This window comes from Cynocephalus volans, chromosome 6, assembly GCF_027409185.1.
Source record: "Cynocephalus volans isolate mCynVol1 chromosome 6, mCynVol1.pri, whole genome shotgun sequence".
NCBI classification, from domain to species: domain Eukaryota; kingdom Metazoa; phylum Chordata; class Mammalia; order Dermoptera; family Cynocephalidae; genus Cynocephalus; species Cynocephalus volans.
The window spans coordinates 80,107,888-80,130,256 of record NC_084465.1 but is presented as its reverse complement, the minus strand read 5'-3'; the positions used below and the strand labels follow the sequence as shown (position 1 = coordinate 80,130,256).

Sequence of the window (22,369 nt, the reverse complement as noted above, 5' to 3'; positions counted from 1 at the left end):
ATTATTCCCTAAACAATACCGTATAACAACTATTTGCATATTGTTTACATTGTGTTAGGTATTATAAGTAATGTAGACATGATTAAAGTATACGGGAGAATGTGCGTAGGTTATATGTGAATATTATGCTGTTTTATATCAGGGACTTGAGCATCTGCAGATTTTGGTATGGGGGGAGGATACCCTCCGTGGATATCAGAAGATTGTATTATGAACATCTTTTTGAGTCTATTTTATTCCCTGATATGGATTTATCATAGTTTATTCAACTAGTTCCCTTCTAACAGACATTTTAGATTAACCAATTTTATCACTAATGCAGTGATTGTTGCACATACGTCTTCAAGTACACCTGTGGAATGATTTCTAGAAATGGAAGCACTGGGTCAGTAGATATGCAATTTTTAAACATTAATATTTGTTGCCAAATTTTAACTCTAAAGCCATGTGTGCAAAGAATCCATCTTTCCAACATCGAGTTGGAAATTTTTTCAGTAATTTTTTTCAACCTAATGAGTAAAAAATTTCATTTTATTGTTTTAATTTGCACATCTTTGATTAATAGTATGGTTGAACATCTCACGTTAATTGCCCATTTGAATAGACTTTATACTCTTTGTATTTTTTCAATTGAATTGTTTATTTTCTTTTTTATTAATTTATTATAAGTGTAACAGAGTTGACAGTACAATATAATGTATTACATTTTTTACCAATCTGTTGCTGAAGCTCTACTGATCAATCTGAAGTTCTGCTGAACCCACATGTATTTGGTTTTTATCATTCATGTACCTTTCTATACTAAGTATGAAAATTTTTTTTAACATTTTATGTACAATTCATTATAGAAAATTTTGAAGTTTTTATAATCAGTTGTGTTTTTTTTTTGGAGGGGGGCTTTTGTGTCATACTTTCCCCGTGCCAGGATTATATTCTTCTATATTTTCTTTTAGTGCTTTCACTGTTTTAACATTAAGTGAAGATTTTAAACTATATAGAAATTATTTTTGTATGTGTATATATACTACTGTGGGAGCCAGTCTCCAAGATGGCTCTGAATTATCCCTACATCCTGGAATTGACATCCTCATGTACTTCCCTTGTACATTGTATAGGGTTGGTATCTGAGACCAATAAAATATGGCTGAAGTGATGCTATGTGACTGCCAATATTAGGTTATTAAATATGCTTCTTCGTGGGGCTCCCTCTCTCTCAGATCACTGTCTGGGGAAAGTTAACTATTATGTCATGACATTCAGGGAGCCTAAGTGGAAGCTCTGGCTAACAAGTCACCAAGGAACTGAGATCTGCTAGCAAACTCGAGTCAGCCTGGAAACAGATCCTGCTGCCTTCGGAAGACTATAGCCCCAGCCAACTGCTTGACTGCAGCCTCCTGAGAGGCGAGCTACCTGCTCACGCAGCTGAACTGCTCCCTGATGCCTGACCCATGGAATCGGCAAAATAGTAAATGTTTGTTGTTTAAAGCTGCTAGATGTTGGGATAATTTGTTACACAGCAAGATATAACTAATTTAACTAAGTCCTTGCTGTTTCAGCATTTTCCTCCCATGTTTACTTACATTAAAATCACTTTCTCAAGTTCTGTTTGGGAAACATGTTCTGTCCTAGAAAATATTAGTTTTCCATAATTGTTAAAGTTATAGATTAGAAAATAGGTTTTCCAGATATATCTTCAATGGAAGTGCTGGTTTTGAAAAGACTTTTGTTTGAACTATAGAAATTCATTCTGAGTACGAAAAAAAAAGCATGGTGTGGAATTCTAAAGATCTTCATTCTATGACTTTCCGTCATTCTTGGCCAGAGCTGTCTTGTCATTATCTCCTTTGTAATGAAAATAGCATTCTCAAATATAGATAATTTTTCAAAAAGATCTATTCAAATTGATATTTCTCTGTCTATTGTTGGGACAGAGAACTCCATGTTCTAACTACATGGGAAGAAAGGCATTTAACAAGGGCTTAGTATCTAAAAGATGGGAGAAAACCATCATGTTACAGATTTAGGTATGTTCTCAAGTCATAAGAAAATGTTTTTTCTTACTGAAGACAAACAGGAAACTAGAAAACGTGTTTTGCTACAGGGTGATGACCCAACAATGATGAAGTTTTTCATATACTTACCGTGGTGAATACATTGGTTACCACTGTATCCTCCTCTTATTTCAACCTTATTTAGATAAAAATGTTTGCCTGCTTGGAGATTACTATTACCCTAACAGCAATAGGTCAGTGCCCTAAGTTTTTCAAGAGTTAAAAAAGACTTTTGTAGCAAAACTGTAAGTTTTCCCAAACCATCAGATGTTTCACACTGTTACTATTGATAACAAAAAAATCTGCTCTGACCAGGTCAGCTAAATTATAGAGCTTTGGGATATCTGGGATAAGTCCATAGTTATATCCCCATGTCCTGGAAAATGTTATAAGACCATTTTTACTTAGAAGCAGGCATGTTGGCACCAGAAAGTTATAAAATAACCTAGAAAGCATCTTGTAACCCTTACCTTGGATTCCTGCATGTAGAACGTAACCTAGTAACAATCCCAAATCTATACATCATGTACAATAGAAAAACTGATGAAGTGATTAGTGGGGCTGTCCTCTCTCTTTTGATTCTTCCCTTTTCTTGCGATTATAAAATGCTAAGCTCTGCTGGCTATCTTCTGAGCACATTTCTCAGGGTGACCTGACCTAAGCGTTTCCCTGGGTTACAATTGTCATATTGGCTCAAAAAAAATCTTATGCTTTATATGTCCAACCTCAGTTTCTTTTAGGTCAACATTATTGAGAACAGGGTAATTTAAAGACTCAGATCACCTAGTTATAAATAAAATGCTTTATCTCCCCTCTAAATAGGGAGGAAAGAGAACCGAGGAAAATATGAGAAGCATGGAACTATATATTTACATGTTTAACAATAATAATTAAAATACTACTTCATGGTATGAATGCTAATGTGCATGTATTTTGGGATAATTTCTATTTCACTACAATGACAACTGATATTTATTACAATAATAAAAAGAACAGAGTAGTTTTTATAGATGATGAGATATGTAATCATTCAACATTTTCGATGCGAAAAAAAAAGTATAACACTGATATGCCATCTGTGTTAAAAAGTCATATACAGTAAAGAAATCAAAGCTCTGAGAATATAAGCCCAGATTTTTAAAAAGCGATTTATTTTAAAAAACTGGTTTGTCAAATCACAGACACGAGCAGAAACACAACTACCAAAGTGGCCCCATAATGGACACCAGTGGGGCGTTCACCAAACAGTACCTGAAAAATACGGCTAAAAAAGAGGAGTCTGTTGAGTATTTAATTTCAGATTCCTACTGACTCCTTGTTGAATGGCTTTAAGTTAGCATATAGTGAGAGGTAGAGTCCCAAGTATAACAGCTGACGCCTCAGGGCTCCATTTAAAAACAAAACAAAAGCCAAAACCATTTCCCTGTCTGCACAAGGGAAGTCTATCCTATTTTTTTTTTTTTTTCTTTGTGAAAACAGAAGCCAAGTTTCTCTTCCCAAATGGTTCAGCATTCCCAATCAAAGTGTGGTGTGGTAACCTCGGTATTGTGCTGGTTGAGCCATTTAATTTTCTTCACCTTCCGATTCAGATTCTAGGAGAGAAGAAAGAGAGAAGTCAGCTTTCCCCCCCAGACTCCTTTAAAGAAGGTCATGGAAGAGTTCTAATCCCCTAACCCCAATCCTGCCACCACCCCTGGACACTGTCATCCAGGGCATCCATTTATTAGGCTAAACTGTTGTGTATCGGGGCACACAGCAAACTCTTGCTCCTGTTTGCTTTCAAGTGAATTTTGCCTTTCTACAAATGTAACATGCCCATATGTACCGAAGAACATCAATTTCTTTGATTCTTTGGACCACCTAAAATAGACTTTTCATTCTTAGCTGGATTCACGCTCATTCGTTATTATTCTGTCTTCCACCTTGCGTTCCCATTTTAAACACCAGTCAACTGTTAAAGGTGCTATAAAAATCTGTGTAATCCCATAATGTGTGATTAAGCCAAATGTATTTTTTTCTTTCACATCTATTGATTATTTCTTCCTTATTGTCCTCCATTAGTGTGGATAATTTGAGTTTCTTTTCTTTCTTTTTTCCCATGTAGATATTTTTATTGCCTTGGTTTCAGAAAGGAGGGCTGAGATGTAAGCAAAATATTTGATATGGAAGATACTTCAAGAACTTTAGTTTTAGGAACGCAAGAATAATCTGTGGAAGAAGCAGCTATTTTGAACTATATTAACAAAGTATTTGTTCACTGACCACCAAAGTGTTAAATGGAATCATACCTTCCTCTGCATTTTGTAACCACTCAACAAATTTCTTCATCTGGTCAAGAAAAACACTTTTGCCTTTGGCAACATGTGCTTCTTTATACCATTTTAATATTGCTTCTTCACTCAGAACATCAGCTGCAATTTCAAATCAAAGATTTCAAAGTTACTACATAAATGTCATGTTTTAAAACAACTTCGTGTCTTTAATACAAAGCAATCTCTTTTAACAGTATGTACCTCTACTATAAAAAAAAAAAATCCATATCTGAAACTTATCAGAAGAGAAGAACTGAACTCTTTTCCGTGTAGCACACAGCCATATTTTGACAGCTAGCTTAATAAATGCTTTAGTGAAAATGATGATATACATCTCATCAGGCATGATATAATGCAAGCCTATAGGTCACTATTGGGACTTGGAAATCTCATAGCACTAATCTGCTGGTAGGAAGCAGGGTTATTTTGTAATTTTGCAAATGAATCAGCAATTCCAGCATTTCAAAACACTGTTCTGCCAATTTCTACAATATCTTGATTAAGGAGTAACCTCAAACGACTTGTCTTTTAAGGGGGTTTTCTTTTTTAGAAGAAAATGGCAAATAAGAAAAAAAGTAGATAGGATGCAATAATGATAACAATTTGATATAAAGATGAGCTTCTTGGGTATGTCATGGGGTTAATACACATATAATCTAAAATGCTACACTCACTCCATCACTAAATCATTAATTTATTTTCCTATAGCATAATATTCTAAATCACAAGAGTAATATTTTCCCTGTACTACATTAACAGAAAAAACAGAGACATACTCATATTTCTATAGTTTTCTAACAAAAAGTGTTAACAATCTATTATCTAAAACTCTAAATCCTACAAATGCGCCTTGATACCCTCATTACCATTAATTGAGAATATGTAATGTTAAGAATAGGAAGAGGAATATGAAAATAGCAGCCTACAGACTCTGCCAGTGTTCTAGTGAGTTGTCTTTTGGGATTTCTGAGTGGAAAATGAGATGGCAAACAGATTAAAAACATTTGTTATTGTCCCCAATGTGTGCCCAATCCATTCAAATGTGACAAATCTATGCAAAGTTGAGAAACCACTTTAATGATGTATTTGCAGTTAAAATATCATCCACTCTTAGCTGCTTCTGTTTCCAGCTTTCCACTCTCCACTCAGAGTGATGAAAGAAATTTCCACTAGCTATTAAAGCCCAGTTTTCATACTCAAAGAGAAGGCAGTTATGGCCTGAGGAAAGTGACCTGTGGTTGTACAAGACTGCTTTGCAAAGATTTTTCAAGAACACTAAATTAGGGATTTTAAAAGTTCCTTTTATATAATCTGTAAATTATCTTTCAGACACTTGTGATTTAGATCAGTAACTTCCAAACTGTTTTGATCACACTTTCTTATCAGTAAGACAACTTTGAGCATGTACACCCAACATATGTACATTTTCAAATTTATAAATTATATGCATGCACTATTGAACAATTATTATTAATGTTGTAAAACAAAAAATGGAATTTAAAGAAAGTGACAAATATGTCAAGGGAAATTCTGGTTTTTTTCTTTCACACTTTAATGAACTGGAGATGATACAAAGTACATGCTGGAAAGTGGATTTAGACTGTGGTACTATTTGTCTGAGGTTTCCTTCTAAAGGTTGAGAGCTCATTCCTGTGTTTTATTGCCCCACAGAGGCTGAAAGAGGCCATGCAACTACTAAAATGCTTGTCAATGACAGAGCTTGTGAAGAGAACACGTAATGATATGTAAAACCTATCAAATGCATTACCCACTGAAAATCAGATAAAAATGCAAAGTTGCATTCTTAGATGTTAAGATCCCAATTTAGTAATAAATACTTGCTGCAAGACCAAATTTTTAGTACCAGGGAATTAATAATTAAAAGGGAACGAAGCAACTAGGCAGGGCAACTTATGAGGCAAAGCACAAGCACCAAAAATTTTAAGAAGAAATTCAACTTCTGTTTAGTGAAAAATCTAATCTAAAAAGGAAGAAACTACTTTCTCTTCTTCTGTCATCCCACAACTTATACTCTCTGTAGGAGGCTTATTTTAGCAATTGGCATGGCAACTAATTCTTTGTTTTCTGTTATATCCTGAAATTCAGGAAGTCAGGGACTATTTTGTACATCTCTTTTCCAGCATTTAATGTAAGACCTACTGTATGGTATGCATTCAATACATGTATAATGGACAAATTTATTAACTTGATGAGAAAAATATTTCTCAATTTATAGAGTTTTAATTTAAAATTTGGGTGTTCATGTGGATCAAAGAGACAATATTGTAAAAGTGGTTTGAGAATTGCTAAGCTTTACATAATGTTAGTTATTTAGGCAGTTAAGTCTAAAACTATGTAATTTGGAATTCAGGAAATTCAGAATTTCTTATTAGGGATATCAAATAGGGACACAAGTGAAAAATAATTTACCCTAAGAACACTGAGAATGAACACTGAGAAGGGCACAATCCTTTTTTAGAATGAGAATAAGAAACTCCTTTTAGAAAAATTTGCACGGGGATAGAATTTAACCTAAGAAATGTCCATAAACGAGAAAACCCATGACAGATATTAACAGTATTTGAGAAAATAGTTTTATATTTTTTAGACAACAGGCTGAGACTATGGCACTCATCTTCAGGAGGAAAGAAATTATTTTAAAAAGCGAATAATGTGATGTTTGAATGTTAGTGATGACTTACTATTTTTTCTTATTGCCTTAGAAATATAAATCCAGATTTTAATACAAAAAGTGAATCTTCACTAGATAACCACCACTTTTTTCCTTCACTGATAAAAAGCATTATTTATAGCTTACTCACTTTTATTCCAGTTATTTATACAGAAGATTTAAAAATCTTTCAATAATGGCATTCAATTAAGTAATGATGTTTGTCAAAGGGAACATGGGTAATCATATCTTCCAATTTTTGTTTTCCTCAAGTTCTGGAAATGGGGAAAGAGTGTGTGTGTATGTGCTGTGGATTGATTGAATTGTGTCCCCCAAAGTTCATATATTAGAAGCTTAATTCCCACTGTAACTGTTGAGGGTGGGAAATCCTATTATGGTAATTGAAAGATGGGGCCTGAAGAGGTGATTAGATTGTAGGACTGTGCAGTAGTGAATGGATTAATAATGGTGATCAGGTACATGGTCCTGAGGGCTTTAAAAGGAGAGCAAGTGAGAGTCTCTCTCTCTTTGCTCTGCCACTTTCTGCCATGTGAGACCCCCCCTGCATTGCTGTAAAGCCACCACCAAAGAAGACCCTTGCCAGATGTGTTCCCTAGACTTCGGACTTCCCAGTCTCTAAAACCATAAGCAATAAATTTTGTTTTCTTACAAAGTACCCAGTTCCAGGTATTTTGTTGACTAATACAGTATGTGTATTGTATAAAAGAGAAAGATAAAAATGAAAAAGGAGCAATGGTTTTCATTACATTTTTTAAAACCTGCTTTAAAACAAAATGTTCCTTACAACAAAAGAAATCCATATCACTAGATGAAAGAGGCAGATAGAACCCTATTCAATATTTGTACAATATGTATGTATACGTGGAATTTATAAGTATGAGGGGTCTTTAAAAAAGATCATGGAAAGATTTGTATTATCTTTTATGTCTATTTTTTCAGACTTTTTGAAGTACCCTCATATAATCTTGAACATTTTACTGTAGTTCACGGAATTTGTTGCTTCTCAAATTCAATACCCTTCACATCAGTGGTCCTGGTACCACAGTCACAGCATCACTTGGAAGCCTGTTAAAATGCAAATTCTCAGGCCCAACCCTGGACCTACTGAATCAGAATCCCTGAGGTATCTGTGTTTTAACAAGTTCTCCTGGTGATTGTTATGCACACCGGAGTCAGGAAAAGAGTACTTTAAAACTCACTGTTCATCAAGCCTTTCTAGGCATATAAAATATAGAACAAGAACATCCAAAGCCTTATAAAAACAGATGAAATATATCTCCTGGTGTACAAGTGTGTGTTGGACAATCTAAGGTCAAAGTAAAAAACTTTAAAAAAAGAGATAAGAAGGTAAAGAGAGTAACGCTCTTAATAGTGAGATGGAACAATCACTCTTTGGGGATTATACATTCTCAAGAGAAAACGTAATTATTTCACCCAGGAAAACAGACTATATGTATAATTTTGTGGAAAATTATGATTTTATTTAGAAAATGTTATTTAGTTTTAACATTTCAGTGATATATTTCAGCTTTCCATTTCTTAAAAAAGTTTACCGATTTCATTTCCAAAAATAAATGTGCCAGAATGTAATTGGTGTTGACACTTAGCCTTCTTGTGTTCCCCTGGGCCTGCTCACACTTGCCACAGATCTTACTAACTTTAGGTTATTTAAAAGTTGACTACCTATTTAATCAGTGGCCTAAAGAAGAGCTAATGCTTCTTCTTTTATAATTTCAGGTCACTGTCTCATAGCACTTGGGGCTGAAGAATAAGAAATAATCCAAAGTAGCCAGTTTTGCTACCTGTCAGTAGTTGTTATAAGGAGTATAAGGAGGAAGGATGTTGACATTCATTGTTAAAATGAGAATGTGAAGAAGGATTTGAATAGTTCACATGTCACCTAGATGCTATTACCAATAGCAGTGGTTTGTTGATTCTTTTATGAATTAAGTACAATAATGGAATGGGTTGTTCTCATAGATGAAGCTCAAACAACTATGTCTCGGTTAAAAAAAATTTTGGTAAAAAACAGTTTGGCAACTAGTTTATAAACAGTTTGTTTTTCTGTAGTGACAAACACTGACTACCCTCAAAGCAAATGTGAAACCTATGCCATAGGTCTCTCTATCAGTCTTACCAATGGAGCCAGCTGTGGCTAATGTGGACAGAATGGCTATTGGCTGGGAGGACCCTGCTCTTGCTCTTGGCTGCTGGCTACTGTATGTGGGTTGGCAATATGACCGCAGGCTTGTTTCTGATGGGTCACTTTGGATATCATTTGGTGAGCCCTAGTTTTAGGAAACTGCTATCTCATGACCACATTCAGGAAGACCTAACTCAGATCTGGACAGAGAAAACACCAACTACTGAACTTCAAATGGGACTTAAGAATCACATTCTCTTACTGATATAATAATAATTGTTACTGAGTATTTTAGTGTTCTGAAAAAGTAAAATATCACCCAAACACTATGGGCAAGATGTATGCATTTGAACAATCTGGATGGCCAATTAAAATTCATTGTGAAATGCTATTAAACATTTAAAAAACAGCTATTAATAATGTAAAATTTTTATATTCCAAATTCCCAAGTTATCACTCAAAATAGAAAAATTTAAGAATACATCAAAAGAAAAATGAACATTTGGCTGGTATTAATTTATAGTTCAATTTTTCTGAAAATGCCATTTATGATTACAGTAACTGCTAATAAACATTTTATAATGTTCAATATATATGAGCTCCTTCCCCTCTCCCCTCATAAAACTACATAAATCTAGACCAAAGAATTGTCCAGGACCATTTTTTATATACTGTAGGTATAGCAATCGGGATCAGTTAAAACTATTAGCATTCATTTTTTTAATGCCAGTTGTCATGGCAACCTAATCCTTACAAATACAATGAAAAGACAGTAAATGTTAAAGCCTAAAAATAGCCATTTCCTTGGAAAATAGGAGAATGGCTAGGCCAAATAACTAAAATTCCAAGTGAGAAGGCCAATTATTTCAGTAATTTTGAAGTAAGCTTTATAGCACCTAAAAGCTTCTGAACATTATGTATATATATAGCCTTTTGATACTCATTGTTATTAGACCTAATACAATTCAAAGGCAGACTCAATTATTTTATATAATTACATTCCTTCACCCAAGAAACAATAACCAGGTCTTCATCAGTCTTCTGGCAACTTCCACCCATGAGAAGCACAGGAGCCTGTGCGCCTTCTCTCTCCATGATCTGGTCGCCTCCCTAAAACTTTCAAAAATTAGCATCTTTGCTGTCCCTCCATAAACAGAGGCCCATGCCTCTGCCTCTGCTTCACACCCTGCTCTGCCCCTCAAAGAGCTTGAACCCAACACAGAAACAGCATGGGACAACATGGATGCATACCTTTATAAAAGAGAACCACGATCTTCTGAAAGGCTTTCATAAAGTGAATGTTGTCGTAACAGTATTCCTGAACCTTCTGGAGGAGGATCAGCTCTGACTGGCCTTGGGAGCTGAACACAGCCAGGAGGGGAGCATATTGCTAGAACAGAAGAAGAGAGTGAAAACCATTACTTGTGTAGTGGGTACAGAAACAACACTGATGGACTCATAACAGTGATCTGGAGATCTGCTTCGAAAACATTCACTTTTAGGATTATCATCTTCTTATCGCATTGTGTCCAACTAAAATGAATTCGTTTTATCCCAGCATCTTATCAGATTTCTCTCGCTATATCCACTAAAAGAAGGGACCAAGTATGAGATTCTGCCTATATCAAAGATAACTGCTGTGTCTACGATGTCTAGTGGATATTGTGAGGAGGAGGTCACATCCTCATACAGTATCCATTGCATCAACGGAGTGTGGCTCTGTCACTACAAACACGGAATTCTCCCTCCCCAGACCCCTCAAATGTCCTTGGCTTTTAGTCACTGATTGCTTTTTCTAAGATCTACTCAAATCAACACTTACCTCTTCCTGATCAACTTAATCTACACAGTTTACATGTCTGTGTTTGACTTCCCAGCCCAAGTAGAAACTGAAGGCAGGATCTAAGTCTTCCACTTGTCTTAATACAGTTTTGTAGGGAGAAGCCAATTAATAAAAGCAAAAACATATGTATCCATGCACAAAAATACAATCTGTTGATTTCTCCCATCACTCAGGTACTTTTCAAATTCTAATATCAATTCTTGGTTTACTTAAAAATTTTCAGCAAGTGTTTTTGACATATAGAACAGAAAGAAAGCCAATAGTTAGAACAAATCTCTCTTTAAAGACTGTATGTGGTGATTTTGTGGGCTTTCTGACATTGTTTTTAAAAAGAACTTACCCAGAGGTATTTCATAAACTCTTACATCTGAAACATTTTAGGCAGTGGCAAATTGAAGAGAGAAAAAATAGGAAGTATGTGTTTAGCCTGAGTCTGGGGGAATTACTCTTGGAACCCATTTGTTATACTCTTAAGAGCAGCAGTTGTCCTGAAGCTGAGACAGGTAAAGTTAAGACCCTGTACCTTCAGGTGCTTAAGAGCTTGTTCTGCAACAAGTTCTTCCTTCTTGTTCCACTCAACAGCATTCATAATGCAGGTCCACAGAAGCCCAATCACTGCTGTTTCTGGAAGATCATTCCTCTTCATTTCTTCTTTGACATAAAGCACCACCTACATTTTACGGAAAGGGGGTCAGGCCATAAAGGAACAGGTGGATGGAAAATTCCCCTCCCATTGACTGGTCAGTAAAAGGCTTGGGGCAGATAAGAAATATTCTGCTCAGTTCCACTTTCCTGCTACGTATTCTCAGATTACAAGGAGGAAAAACATATGATTATTTTTAGTCCAAAAAATTAATGGGCTTAGCCCTGGCCAGGAGCTGCTGGATAACATGGAATAAGAGAGAATCTTTGTCTTCTAAGAGTTGTTCTTTCACATGGAGGAAATGTGATCACATTTTGGGGTCCAGGAGAGTAGGGATGGATGCACAAGCCAGTCTGACTTTCTTGGGGTTGGGTTTGAAACAGAGCGGTGAATTCTTAACTCCATCCCTCAACTTTAAACCTCCGGGTGAATAATTTCTTTTGTATATACAAGTTCATACTCCACAATTTATCTTTCAATTGTTACTTTTGATGGTTCTCCTTTTCCATCTCAATGAAAAATTAATTTGTAAATAAATTATAAAATACAAACAGAATTCTTTTTATTTGATACATATCAATTCAGCAATACTCAGCGGCTTATTTTCCCTAGAATTACGTATGAATATGCAAATTTATTCTAAACTCTGACAGGTCTGCTCAACATAATGTATTTTATATCAAACTTATTTAAAATGCTTTTTCCTTTTGAAATAAAATCACAGCTAGAGGTTTAGGCCTCAGGAATGATTAAAAAATCATAATATATCTCAAGTATACTACTTCATGAATAGTAGTATACTATTTTTTTTTTCCCCCTCTCCTTTCCTTTTTTAGTGAAAACATTGCTTTCCATATTTCTGGCCTGGACTGCAGAAATGTCAGCAGTGTGTTGAGCAGCCTTTGAGAGCAGACAGAGTTGTGTGGTCCCAGTCTTCAAGCTGGCTGGAGGACATTTCAAAGAAGGGTGACATCCTTGCATCTAAGAGCATCACAGTGTTTTTTGTTTTTGCTTTTTTTTCCCCATGAGAAATCATGTACAAGTTCTTGCTTGGAGATATATTATTGAATGTATTGCTAACCCTAATGCCATGAGATTAAGGGTATTTTTTGCTCCAACACCTCCATTTGCTGGATACTATCAGTCTGAAATTCTCCAGCCTTAAACCATGTGAGGTACCGTGCAGGGTTTAGAGCATGGTAGGAGGTGGTGAGGGTCAGAGATTTGGGAATAAGTAAAAAAAGGAAAGAACTGTTCCTTTAATTTTTAGATTGTCATGTAAAAGTTTTTAAAATTTTGATTAGGAAGTTTTCTCCAGGAACATTAAAAAAAAGGATATACTCATAGCTATATGAACCATAGCTATACAAACTATGTATATACAGTTATAAAAAATGTAGTTCTTACATTATGAGAATACACAATTATTTTGAGTGGAATCAAGCAAGCCACTGATCCAACTGATATGAATTTAAATTTCCATAATAATAATTTAAACTTCCCTTCTTCAGCTAAGAAGCCTACATATTCATACCCAGTGCTTCACAAAATACCCAGTGTGAGTTCCAAACACTAACCAAATGCTTAATCAGATTAGATAGTCCATAACAAAATAGAAAAACCACCATATAATGGGGTATACTGAAAGTAGATGATCAAATCTATTTGACAGATGAAATATTTTGATAATCACAGCAACCTATAAAATAAGCTATAACCATTAATTTCTGGAACATTCTGGAGTATAATAAAATGAAGGATTTTGAATTAATACTTTGAAACTGAGCTAATTTAAATGGTAAAAACAAGTGAATAAAGCTTATTGCAATAATCATAGGGAGATAAAGATTGAGCCACACAGCCTACATAATTCCTCTCATTTGTATATTTCCCAGTGATGTCTGCCCATGGTCTCCCACCTCCTTGATTGGGCATTCCTGAGAAAGACGCTCTTGGAGCTCCTTCTGCAGTTCCTTTCTAGTGCCCAGGGATTGCTGCACTCGGAGGAAGTCAGAAAGCTCTTTCAGACCTGCGTCAGTGAAGTATTTAGCAAAATGATCCACGCTCTGTCTGTTAACTGGAAAGAGTTCCTGAAAACAAAAAAAAAAGAGAGACTATTATATGGCAAGCTAATCAAACTTCAGCAAGCATAAGGGACAAATTTTCATTTCACTTAGAATATCTCTGGAAGAAAAGAATAAGGACTGGTTTCCAAAAGAATAAATCCCTGGTACATTTATTGAGCTAAGCACCTTTTAAAATTAGGCAGTTTCAAAATGCTAAGCAACTTAGATAAACTAGCTTCACTCATTTTTAAGCATTATTTCCTTTTTTCTTTAACGTTAATCTAGTATGTGTAAATACAGAGCTAAATTTGCTAAATTAAATGCAAATAAGATACTAACTTGAAAAATATTTGGATTGTTTTCAACTGACAAGAGAAAAATTGAAATCATTAGATAATCACACTGTTTCCATAGCTACAGGTTGATAGACAAAAGTCAGTTTTAGTAATCCTGAAATGATTGGAAATAATACTAGAAAAACAACATCGACTATTATCATCTTAAGAAAGAACCTCTATTCACATTCTGAGAAAATGCTATTACTCTAAAATACTAGCTCAGGAGCTACAGAGAATTTTGTCATATCTGTTAATTTTGTGGTTGTCAATTAAGTTCACAACAAGATCTAAACTTACCCTACCAGCTCTTCAGTTTATTACATAATTCTGATGCAAATGTAAAAAAATGAGCAATACACCATGGCTGCTCTCATATTTTCACCTCATTTCCATTTTACCCTACACAGCTTGGCAGAGTCTCAGTAACACTTAGTCATGATCTAATCCTGTATGAGCTCAACACCCAACTATGAAATTAAGGCAATTTTCAAAGCTCTCACATTTTTCAGACTGCTGCAGAGTCTAAAAAGAGTTCCAAACTTTGGTTAGATTGCATACATATGGCCAATGGCTACATGGATCCCATAAAAGTCTCTTTAGACAGATCTGTAATGGGTTTTCCACCACATATAGGAACATAGCCAGAGGGCTTCTACGTCAGGACTCAAATTCCTACATTATCATCCCAAATTCTCCCTGTTGAGTCATATGTTTCAAAATGTCAGAACAGAGTTAGTGGGAGCAGCCATCAAACACACATTCATGTTAAAGCAAACATTTCAGACTGAAATTTTGTCACTGACATTTTCACTATCATTTAAGATCTTCGAAATTTGCGGGGCAGGAAACGATTTTATTGAGTTTCTTCCATGATCAAGATGTACTGGTACTTTCCTCATAATAACTTGGTAACACAGAACTTTTTCTAGATGAAGACTGGCCGGTTAGCTCAGTTGGTTAGAGCACCGCCTAGTAACACCAAGGTCAAAGGTTTGGTTCCTTGCATTGGCCAGTTGCCAAGAAAAAACAAACCAAAGAAATTTTTCTAGATGATAAACTAAGTCTCAACAGTCTGTAGTTAATCCATTACTCTTTGCTGGCACTCAATATTCTATTTGGGAAGAGTGTGACTGCAAAGATCTGAAGTTATGTTCAGAGCCATATGCCATCAAACATATTACTCATAGTTTATTTATGAACTATATCCAAAGCCCTTAGGAGTGTTATATAATATATTGAAAATAATTATACAGATTAAACTGAGGCAAAGCCAGTCTAAATCATACCATGTCATTTTCTGGCTTGGAACATGGTTTGTATTTGTTAGAGAAATCCCACCTTGGTACAAATCTCCATCATCTCATTCCTAAAGTCTCCCTGCTTCTGCCCTTGTTCCCAAGTCTATTCCCACGCAACAGTCAGATTGATCCTGTGAACACTCTCAATCACATGATGTACAGTTCTGCAGAGAATTTTCCAAAAACTTGCCATCTCACTTGGAATAAAAGCCAAAGTCCCTCGATGAAATGGGCCCTGCTACTTCTCTGAGCTGATCTCCTACTCTTGCTGTCCCACTCTCCTCTTGCTGTCTTCAACATGCCATACACCCTGAGGTCTTTGCCTTTTCTGTTCCCTTTGCCTGGAATATTCTTTCTTGCAATATCTATGTAGCTCACTCCCTCACCTTCTTCAAGTCTTTACATAAACGTTACCTATCACAGAGGCCTTCCCTGACCACTGAAAATTGCATCCCACAGTGTAACGTTCTTTAGCTCTTGCCTATTTCAAGTCATCTCCATAGGACTTTTTCCCTTTTATCATAATATATATTTTATTTATTTAATTAGTTTATTCCCCACTCCCCTGAAATAGAATATAAGCCCTATAAAGAAGGGGTCTATTTGTTTGGTTCCTTTCAATATCCACAGCTCCTGTATTATGTGCTCTGGCACATAATACAATCAATATAAGTATTGAATAAATAGAGGAAGATAGCTACTTCTCCAGTTTCCTAATTACTGTTCCCTTTCCCAGTGATGGGGGATGGTCTCTGCTAACCCATCTCCTAGCGGATGACTGCTAAAGTCTGATAATCTGTCATCTTTCTAAAATGCAGTAGCTCAGAATTAAAGAGAACTTTGTGGCATATGTTCATTAAACAAAAATTTCTTCCTTGAGAATGGAACCGATTCCCTAGTTACTCATTCATTTATTGATTTAGCAAATATCAGGCTGGCACAGTACTGGTGTATAGACAATTATCCTGTCCTCACCCAGCTATGGTGTTTTTGGTAGAAACCACCACCTATACTTCTCATTCCCAAAATATATATAGATATACAAATCTTGTAAGAATTAGTTAAATAACATGTTTTCAAAAAGGAAATACTTTTTTTAAAGGAAGTGACCTAATTGAATTACCCAAGCTATGGCTATTGATAGCTTTAAGGAACTATGCTTTAAAAAAATAACTGAGTCTTTTGTGGCAAGTTGTGATAGATGCTATCTCTGTTCCCAATCACCTCCCCATCTCCTTGAAAAGAGTATTAAGAGAAGCTCTTCCTTGTTATGTCTATCTGCCAGGGTGGAGAAGTAGCCTACTAGTTGACTGGATTTTCCCACCCTATTGCAAGGCTTGTCAGTGACTTCTTTTGGCCAATAGAATTTGAGTTTTTAATGCACGTGAGGGTTTAGTTCAGTGTCTGTGTTCCTGTTCTCCACATGGAGACCAGATGGGAGCTGCTGCTTCAGCCTGAGTCCTGGAATGAAAAGGCATGTGGAACTGAGCCAGGCCTAGCCAAGACATGGCTAATCCACAGACAACCCACAGGCTTATGAACAAGTAAAATGTTGCCTTCATATGAACTTCCACCCTCCTCAGTAACCTATTCACTCATCTTTTATGACTCTTGCTTCTATCTACTGGCATCTGCCCTAAGTCCCTTAGAATGTAGGTTCCATGAGGGCAGGAAACTTTTCTATCCTGTTCTCTATTGGCTCCACAGCTTCTAGGACCACGCCTGGCACACAGCAGGCCCTCAATAAACATACGCTGAATGAAAATGATCATCATTAGCAGAAATGAACCAGAATCTAGACTTCTGCGTTTTCCTTTATCATAACTACAGACTTTAAAAACACAAATAGGGCAATTTTAAGGTAAACTTCAAGAGACCAAAGAATTTCAAGTGACTGGAAATTGCAAGCATTTATATTTAAAATTATTTTCGGGCCGAGCCTGTGGCGCACTCGGGAGAGTGCGGCGCTGGGAGCGCGGCAACGCTCCCGCCGCGGGTTCGGATCCTATATGGGGAATGGCCGGCGCACTCACTGGCTGAGTGCAGGTCACGAAAAAGACAAAAAAAAAAAAAAAATTATTTTCAGGTTTTCTTAGGAGAAAGAGACAGTTTTAGATTGTCCCATGGGACTGACACCCTTGTACACTGGAACAAATTGGAAGAGAAAAATAGAGAACAGACTGTTTGAAAAGAAGATGGCAGGAGTATCTTAATTGCAGATTTTGTCCTAAAATTGTCAAAGGAGTTCTACTTGTATAAATCTTTGTCACTTTATAGCTGTTGCTTCTAGCAGAAAGAAATTATAAGGAGCAGACAGAAATCATAAGAACAAAATATTTTTTCTTGATTTTCTTTGAAAAATACAAAGATGAAGAAATAAAAAGAAAATCAAGCAATCGTGATAATGGAAGCGTCAAATTAATTACAATTAACTTGTTTGCTTTCTTCAATAGCTATTTCCAGAGGAATCTTGTTTAAACTGTTATTTTGTTAGTAAACTATTCAACACACATTTTGAGATCAGTGTAGTCTGACTCCTACCCAAGACACCACAAGTATCTAATTATATGGGATTGATGGTATTTTTAACATAGGAAACTCTTAAATTTCTATAAAGTTATTGGTTGCAAAGAAAGTTTTAATTCTGATAAAATGTTAATACGACATCAACAAACTTCCAAATTTGAAAGTCTCTGCATTTATGACTCTTTAATTTTGTCATGCCATTTATTTACACAATAAAGATTACACAATAAAGATAGAATGAGTTTCTATCTGCCAATTATACAGAAATAAAACGAACACTGGTCCAATTCAACAAAGCCCGGGCATCTTAGTCAAGTATTACATCACAGGCATTGCCGAAGGCCCCACAGAAGCATTGAATGTACAACCCTTTTTACCAGAAAACACTTACAAGCAGCCTCTTGTCTAAGTTGGCTTTTCTCAAAGACGAGGTAACAGAGTTGGCATCTTTTTCTGCCATCCATGCTTTAAAAAGCTTGACAGCAAATGAGGCTGCAATGCCTGTTTAAAAAAAAAAAAAAAGGAAAAAGGAAAAAATTTCATTCCTTCTGTAAGCAAAACCACTTCCAATAATGCAAAAAGCAACATTTTTTGCTAGGTTTCCTGAAATGGGTAAATAACTAAAAGACTTGATTTGGTAAAAAGGAAAAATGAATAGATCTCTAGGCATAGTTCTCTTCTTTCTATTACTCAAAAGAGAACATTTTCACAAGAAGGAAAAAATGTTAAAATATTTTTCAAATTTTAACTACCTGATTGCAACCTGATATAACAGTAAATTTATTATGACTTTTTCTTTTTTTTTTACCTTGGTCAAAAACATTTTTAAAGCCCAGTCTCTTCAGTGTTTTTGCCTTCAATTCACTCTGTGGTTCATCAGCATTTCATGTTTGTAACAGTACTCTTGAGGCACAACAAAGTAAATCACAAGATACAAAGCTGTAATGTCAACATTGGTCAACTAATTTGCTGATAAATGATGCCAGTAAATGAACATTCATAGTGACAGATCTAAGTATAGCTATAAACATGCATCATTCACTTCACAGTTTCACTTTTTGTAAAAAGCATTTAAAAATATTCTTGGGCTGGGCCGGCCTGTGGCTCACTTGGGAGAGTGCGGTGCTGATAACACCAAGGCCACAGGTTCGGATGCTATTTGGGGATGGCCGGTTGGCTCAATGGCTGAGCGTGGTGCTGACAACACCAAGTCAAGGGTTGAGATCCCCTTACCGGTCAGCTTTAAAAAAATAAATATAAATATAAATATATATATATATTCTTGGCTTAATTTATGAAAATATTAAGGCTGCTTCAAGATACACTCTTCTGGATTTTTAAAAATGGTTATTAAGATAGTTATGTTAATCAGGAAACCACCCAATCACATATCCACATTTACATTATGGTTTATTTCCAAATAGAAATAATCAGATAAATAGTAGATGGTTCTTCTGTGAACACTTCAAATTCCTAAATTTATGTTGTATTTATTTAATGAAGCATTAAGGTGTAGTTGATATATTTAACTGATATTTCTGAATTGAAGGTTTCACTATTGTTGGTGGCCTCAGCAACTTTTCTCCTTATCTCCTTCCAAAGAGAATTCCCATTTTGTTCAGGCCAGGTGACTCCTGGTACCACCTCCTTCTGCATGATTAGTTTAATGATCTTGGCTTAAGCTTAAGATGCATCCCCTTAGCAACTACTGTTGGGCCTGCACTGGTCATGTGGCCTACGTCAGCCAATCAACTGAAGGAAATGTTAATTATCCTATGTTCGGGAGAAGTGCTTTTCCACTGAACCTGAACAAGGAAGCATGTGCCGTAACCAGCAGATTTCTTACAATGATGCCTAGGTGCACCATTCCTGGAATGAAGTTGATACTATGAATGGTAATAGGGGAAAATATTTGAGTCCTAAATGATATTGCTGTTCACCCTGAAATCTGCCCTACTTTTATATTTATTGTTATTTAAGAAATAAATGTCCTTGTATGCCAATTTCACCCAAGTCTTCCAATTACTTTCAGGCAAAAGCATTCAATTGGTCTATCATTTATATAGACACAAAGTTTGTCTAATTTTCTTTGCTTGAATAAGCAGAGGAACTAAGTAAAAAAAAATATATATTATGGCCATGACAATGAAATATGCATTATAAGCTGGTGTTAATTTGTTAACATGGATTTTTAACATTATCATTAGTTCATAAAGTCACATAAAATTTAATATACACTTATGTAATCAAACCAAAATCAAATTAACACTAGGCTGTAATTGTATTGTAAGTAAGAAAAATAAAGTAGGTTTGAAACAAGGAGTCTAAAATCTGGATTTAAACTTATCACTTTTCATTGTAAGTGGCTCTGGGTGGAAAATTGGGGAAATTTCTTTGTAGTCACTCCTCTACTGAGTGAGACGATCCATCCCCGTCGGCCATTTGTTGGATGGGAGGTTGGGAAAATGTATAATTTCTTAATCCTTTCCTAATTAGGAAGCAAGAGTTTAAATCACTATTTTCTAAAGATGGTGAAGTATAAAGAAAAACCATATGACACAAGCACTGTGTTACCCCCACAGCAAAGGTATTTCCCTCCTCACGCCCCTCCTTTTCACTATAAATGTATTTTATTATATTTATAGTAAAATACAGTGAATTTTACTATAAAAAATTTTAAATATATAAAAAAGTTGAACAGTAAACACTCATATACCCACCATCTACTTTCTACAACTGCTAATATTTTGCTATATTTGCTTTATCCCACATCTACCCATCAATCCATCCATTAATTCAATTTTTGGATACATTTCAAAGGAAGTTGAAGTCATCCCTTATGTTTTTAATACAACTTGAAAAGCAATTATTTTCTGTTATGATGGCTAGGATAATTGAATACAATCAACACTTAATGTTTATATTCTACCTTGTTTTTCTGCATGTAAAATGGCCAATAATTAAATAAGTGATGGATCATGAATCTCTTAAGGAAAACACTTTAAAATGCCAGAATATTAACAACATTCTAACAATAATTGTCATATGATTGTCATAAAACTGAGCTATGTTAGGCCAAAAACTACAGAGATTCTCTGAATAGTACCCTTGATTCTTGATTTACTCTTCTTTTCTTAGCTATAGGAAAGCTAAAATCCCATTAACTACAGGCATGAATGAGGCTGGAACTTCATATACATAGGAGAAAAATTTTCTAAGTTCTCAGAAGAAACAGATGTTCTTACAAAGCTCCTTTAATTTATTTTTAAGGAGAAACAACTGTGTTTTGTGTTGCATAATAATTTGAATATCATTATCCTCCTACAAGGAAACAGCCTGCTTTTGTTTCATTATATAACCAAATCATGGTATGCATGCCTGTCAAACTCTTAATGCCTTAAAATTAAAACAAGACTCTTTCTGATGTAGCAGTCTTGACTTCTAAAACCGAGACAATGAATATCTTAAAAGTTTGATCAAAATGAACATCTAAGTATAAATTTTCCCAGACCTTGGGAGGAAACAGTTTAGAAGAGTGGTCCTGTTTGGGGGACATTTTTAACATGAAGGGGCATTTCTGCTTGTTATAAGAAATAGGGGTGGGTGTTATAGGCTGGCATTTTATGTATGAGGGCAAAAAGGTTAAATGTCCCACAAAGCACAAAACAGTCCTGCACAATGAAGCACTGTCCCAACAAAATATGCCAGGAGCATCTAAGTTGAGAGAAATGGTTTGGACCAGATTAATTTCAGGGTGTTTGACATAGGCATTGAGTCTCACACCTAAGATTTCAACTCACTATTTGTCTTTATATGTCTTTGTACAGGTGTGTATATTTTTTTCTTCTAGTTTCTTACAATGAACATGTGCATTCCTTTTATTATTTGAAGGGATATATGCACAAATATTTATTCTATTATGTGAAGGATGGGTAGTAGGGACACTAAAAATAGCTACTAGTATTTTTATAACTGTGGTGTTACTTTTCTCTTTACGTCTGACAGGTGAGAAGTCATGAGCATAATTAATTACCTTCTTTGACTAAGCTGTCGGTAAAGAGACTGGTGAGGATGGTGGCAGGAAGGGTGCCGTTGCCCAAGAGGATGCCAGACAGCATTGCCAGCTTTGTCTGCTCTGTTTCCGAAAAGGCTTTAAGGAAGAGGAGAAGCTGCGGGTCAAACAAAAGAAACCATGTCTATAAAGCAAAGGACTAAAGTAGGAAAATGACAAACAGAATGTGCACCCATGACGAGGTGGTACACAAGGAGTAGGTCATATGCGAAGCACTGTTATTAATTGGAAACACGTTCAATTATAAATTGGATGCTATGGAAAGTGACTTTATCAGGTATAGTTCCTTTCTTCTAAGTTCATTTCCACACAGGTGTAGATAACCACCTTCATGGAAAGGAAAAGAGACATTTGGACAACATGTGAGTAGATAAATAATTTACAT

General features: G+C 35.5%; 1 protein-coding gene across 1 annotated transcript in view; it reads right to left on the bottom strand.

Annotated features, from left to right (window-relative positions):
• Nucleotides 1-3,180: 3,180 nt before the first annotated feature.
• Nucleotides 3,181-22,369, bottom strand: part of BZW2 (basic leucine zipper and W2 domains 2) — a 61,374-nt gene continuing 42,185 nt past the window's right edge. Inside the window, exons 6-12 of the mRNA XM_063099470.1 lie at nt 21,946-22,081; nt 18,304-18,413; nt 13,604-13,774; nt 11,565-11,711; nt 10,450-10,588; nt 4,340-4,462; nt 3,181-3,643 (exon numbers count right to left, since the gene is read on the bottom strand). Of these exons, the coding sequence (XP_062955540.1) occupies nt 3,615-3,643; nt 4,340-4,462; nt 10,450-10,588; nt 11,565-11,711; nt 13,604-13,774; nt 18,304-18,413; nt 21,946-22,081 (855 nt within the window). The 3' untranslated portion in view covers nt 3,181-3,614. The remainder of the gene's footprint in view (nt 3,644-4,339; nt 4,463-10,449; nt 10,589-11,564; nt 11,712-13,603; nt 13,775-18,303; nt 18,414-21,945; nt 22,082-22,369) is intronic.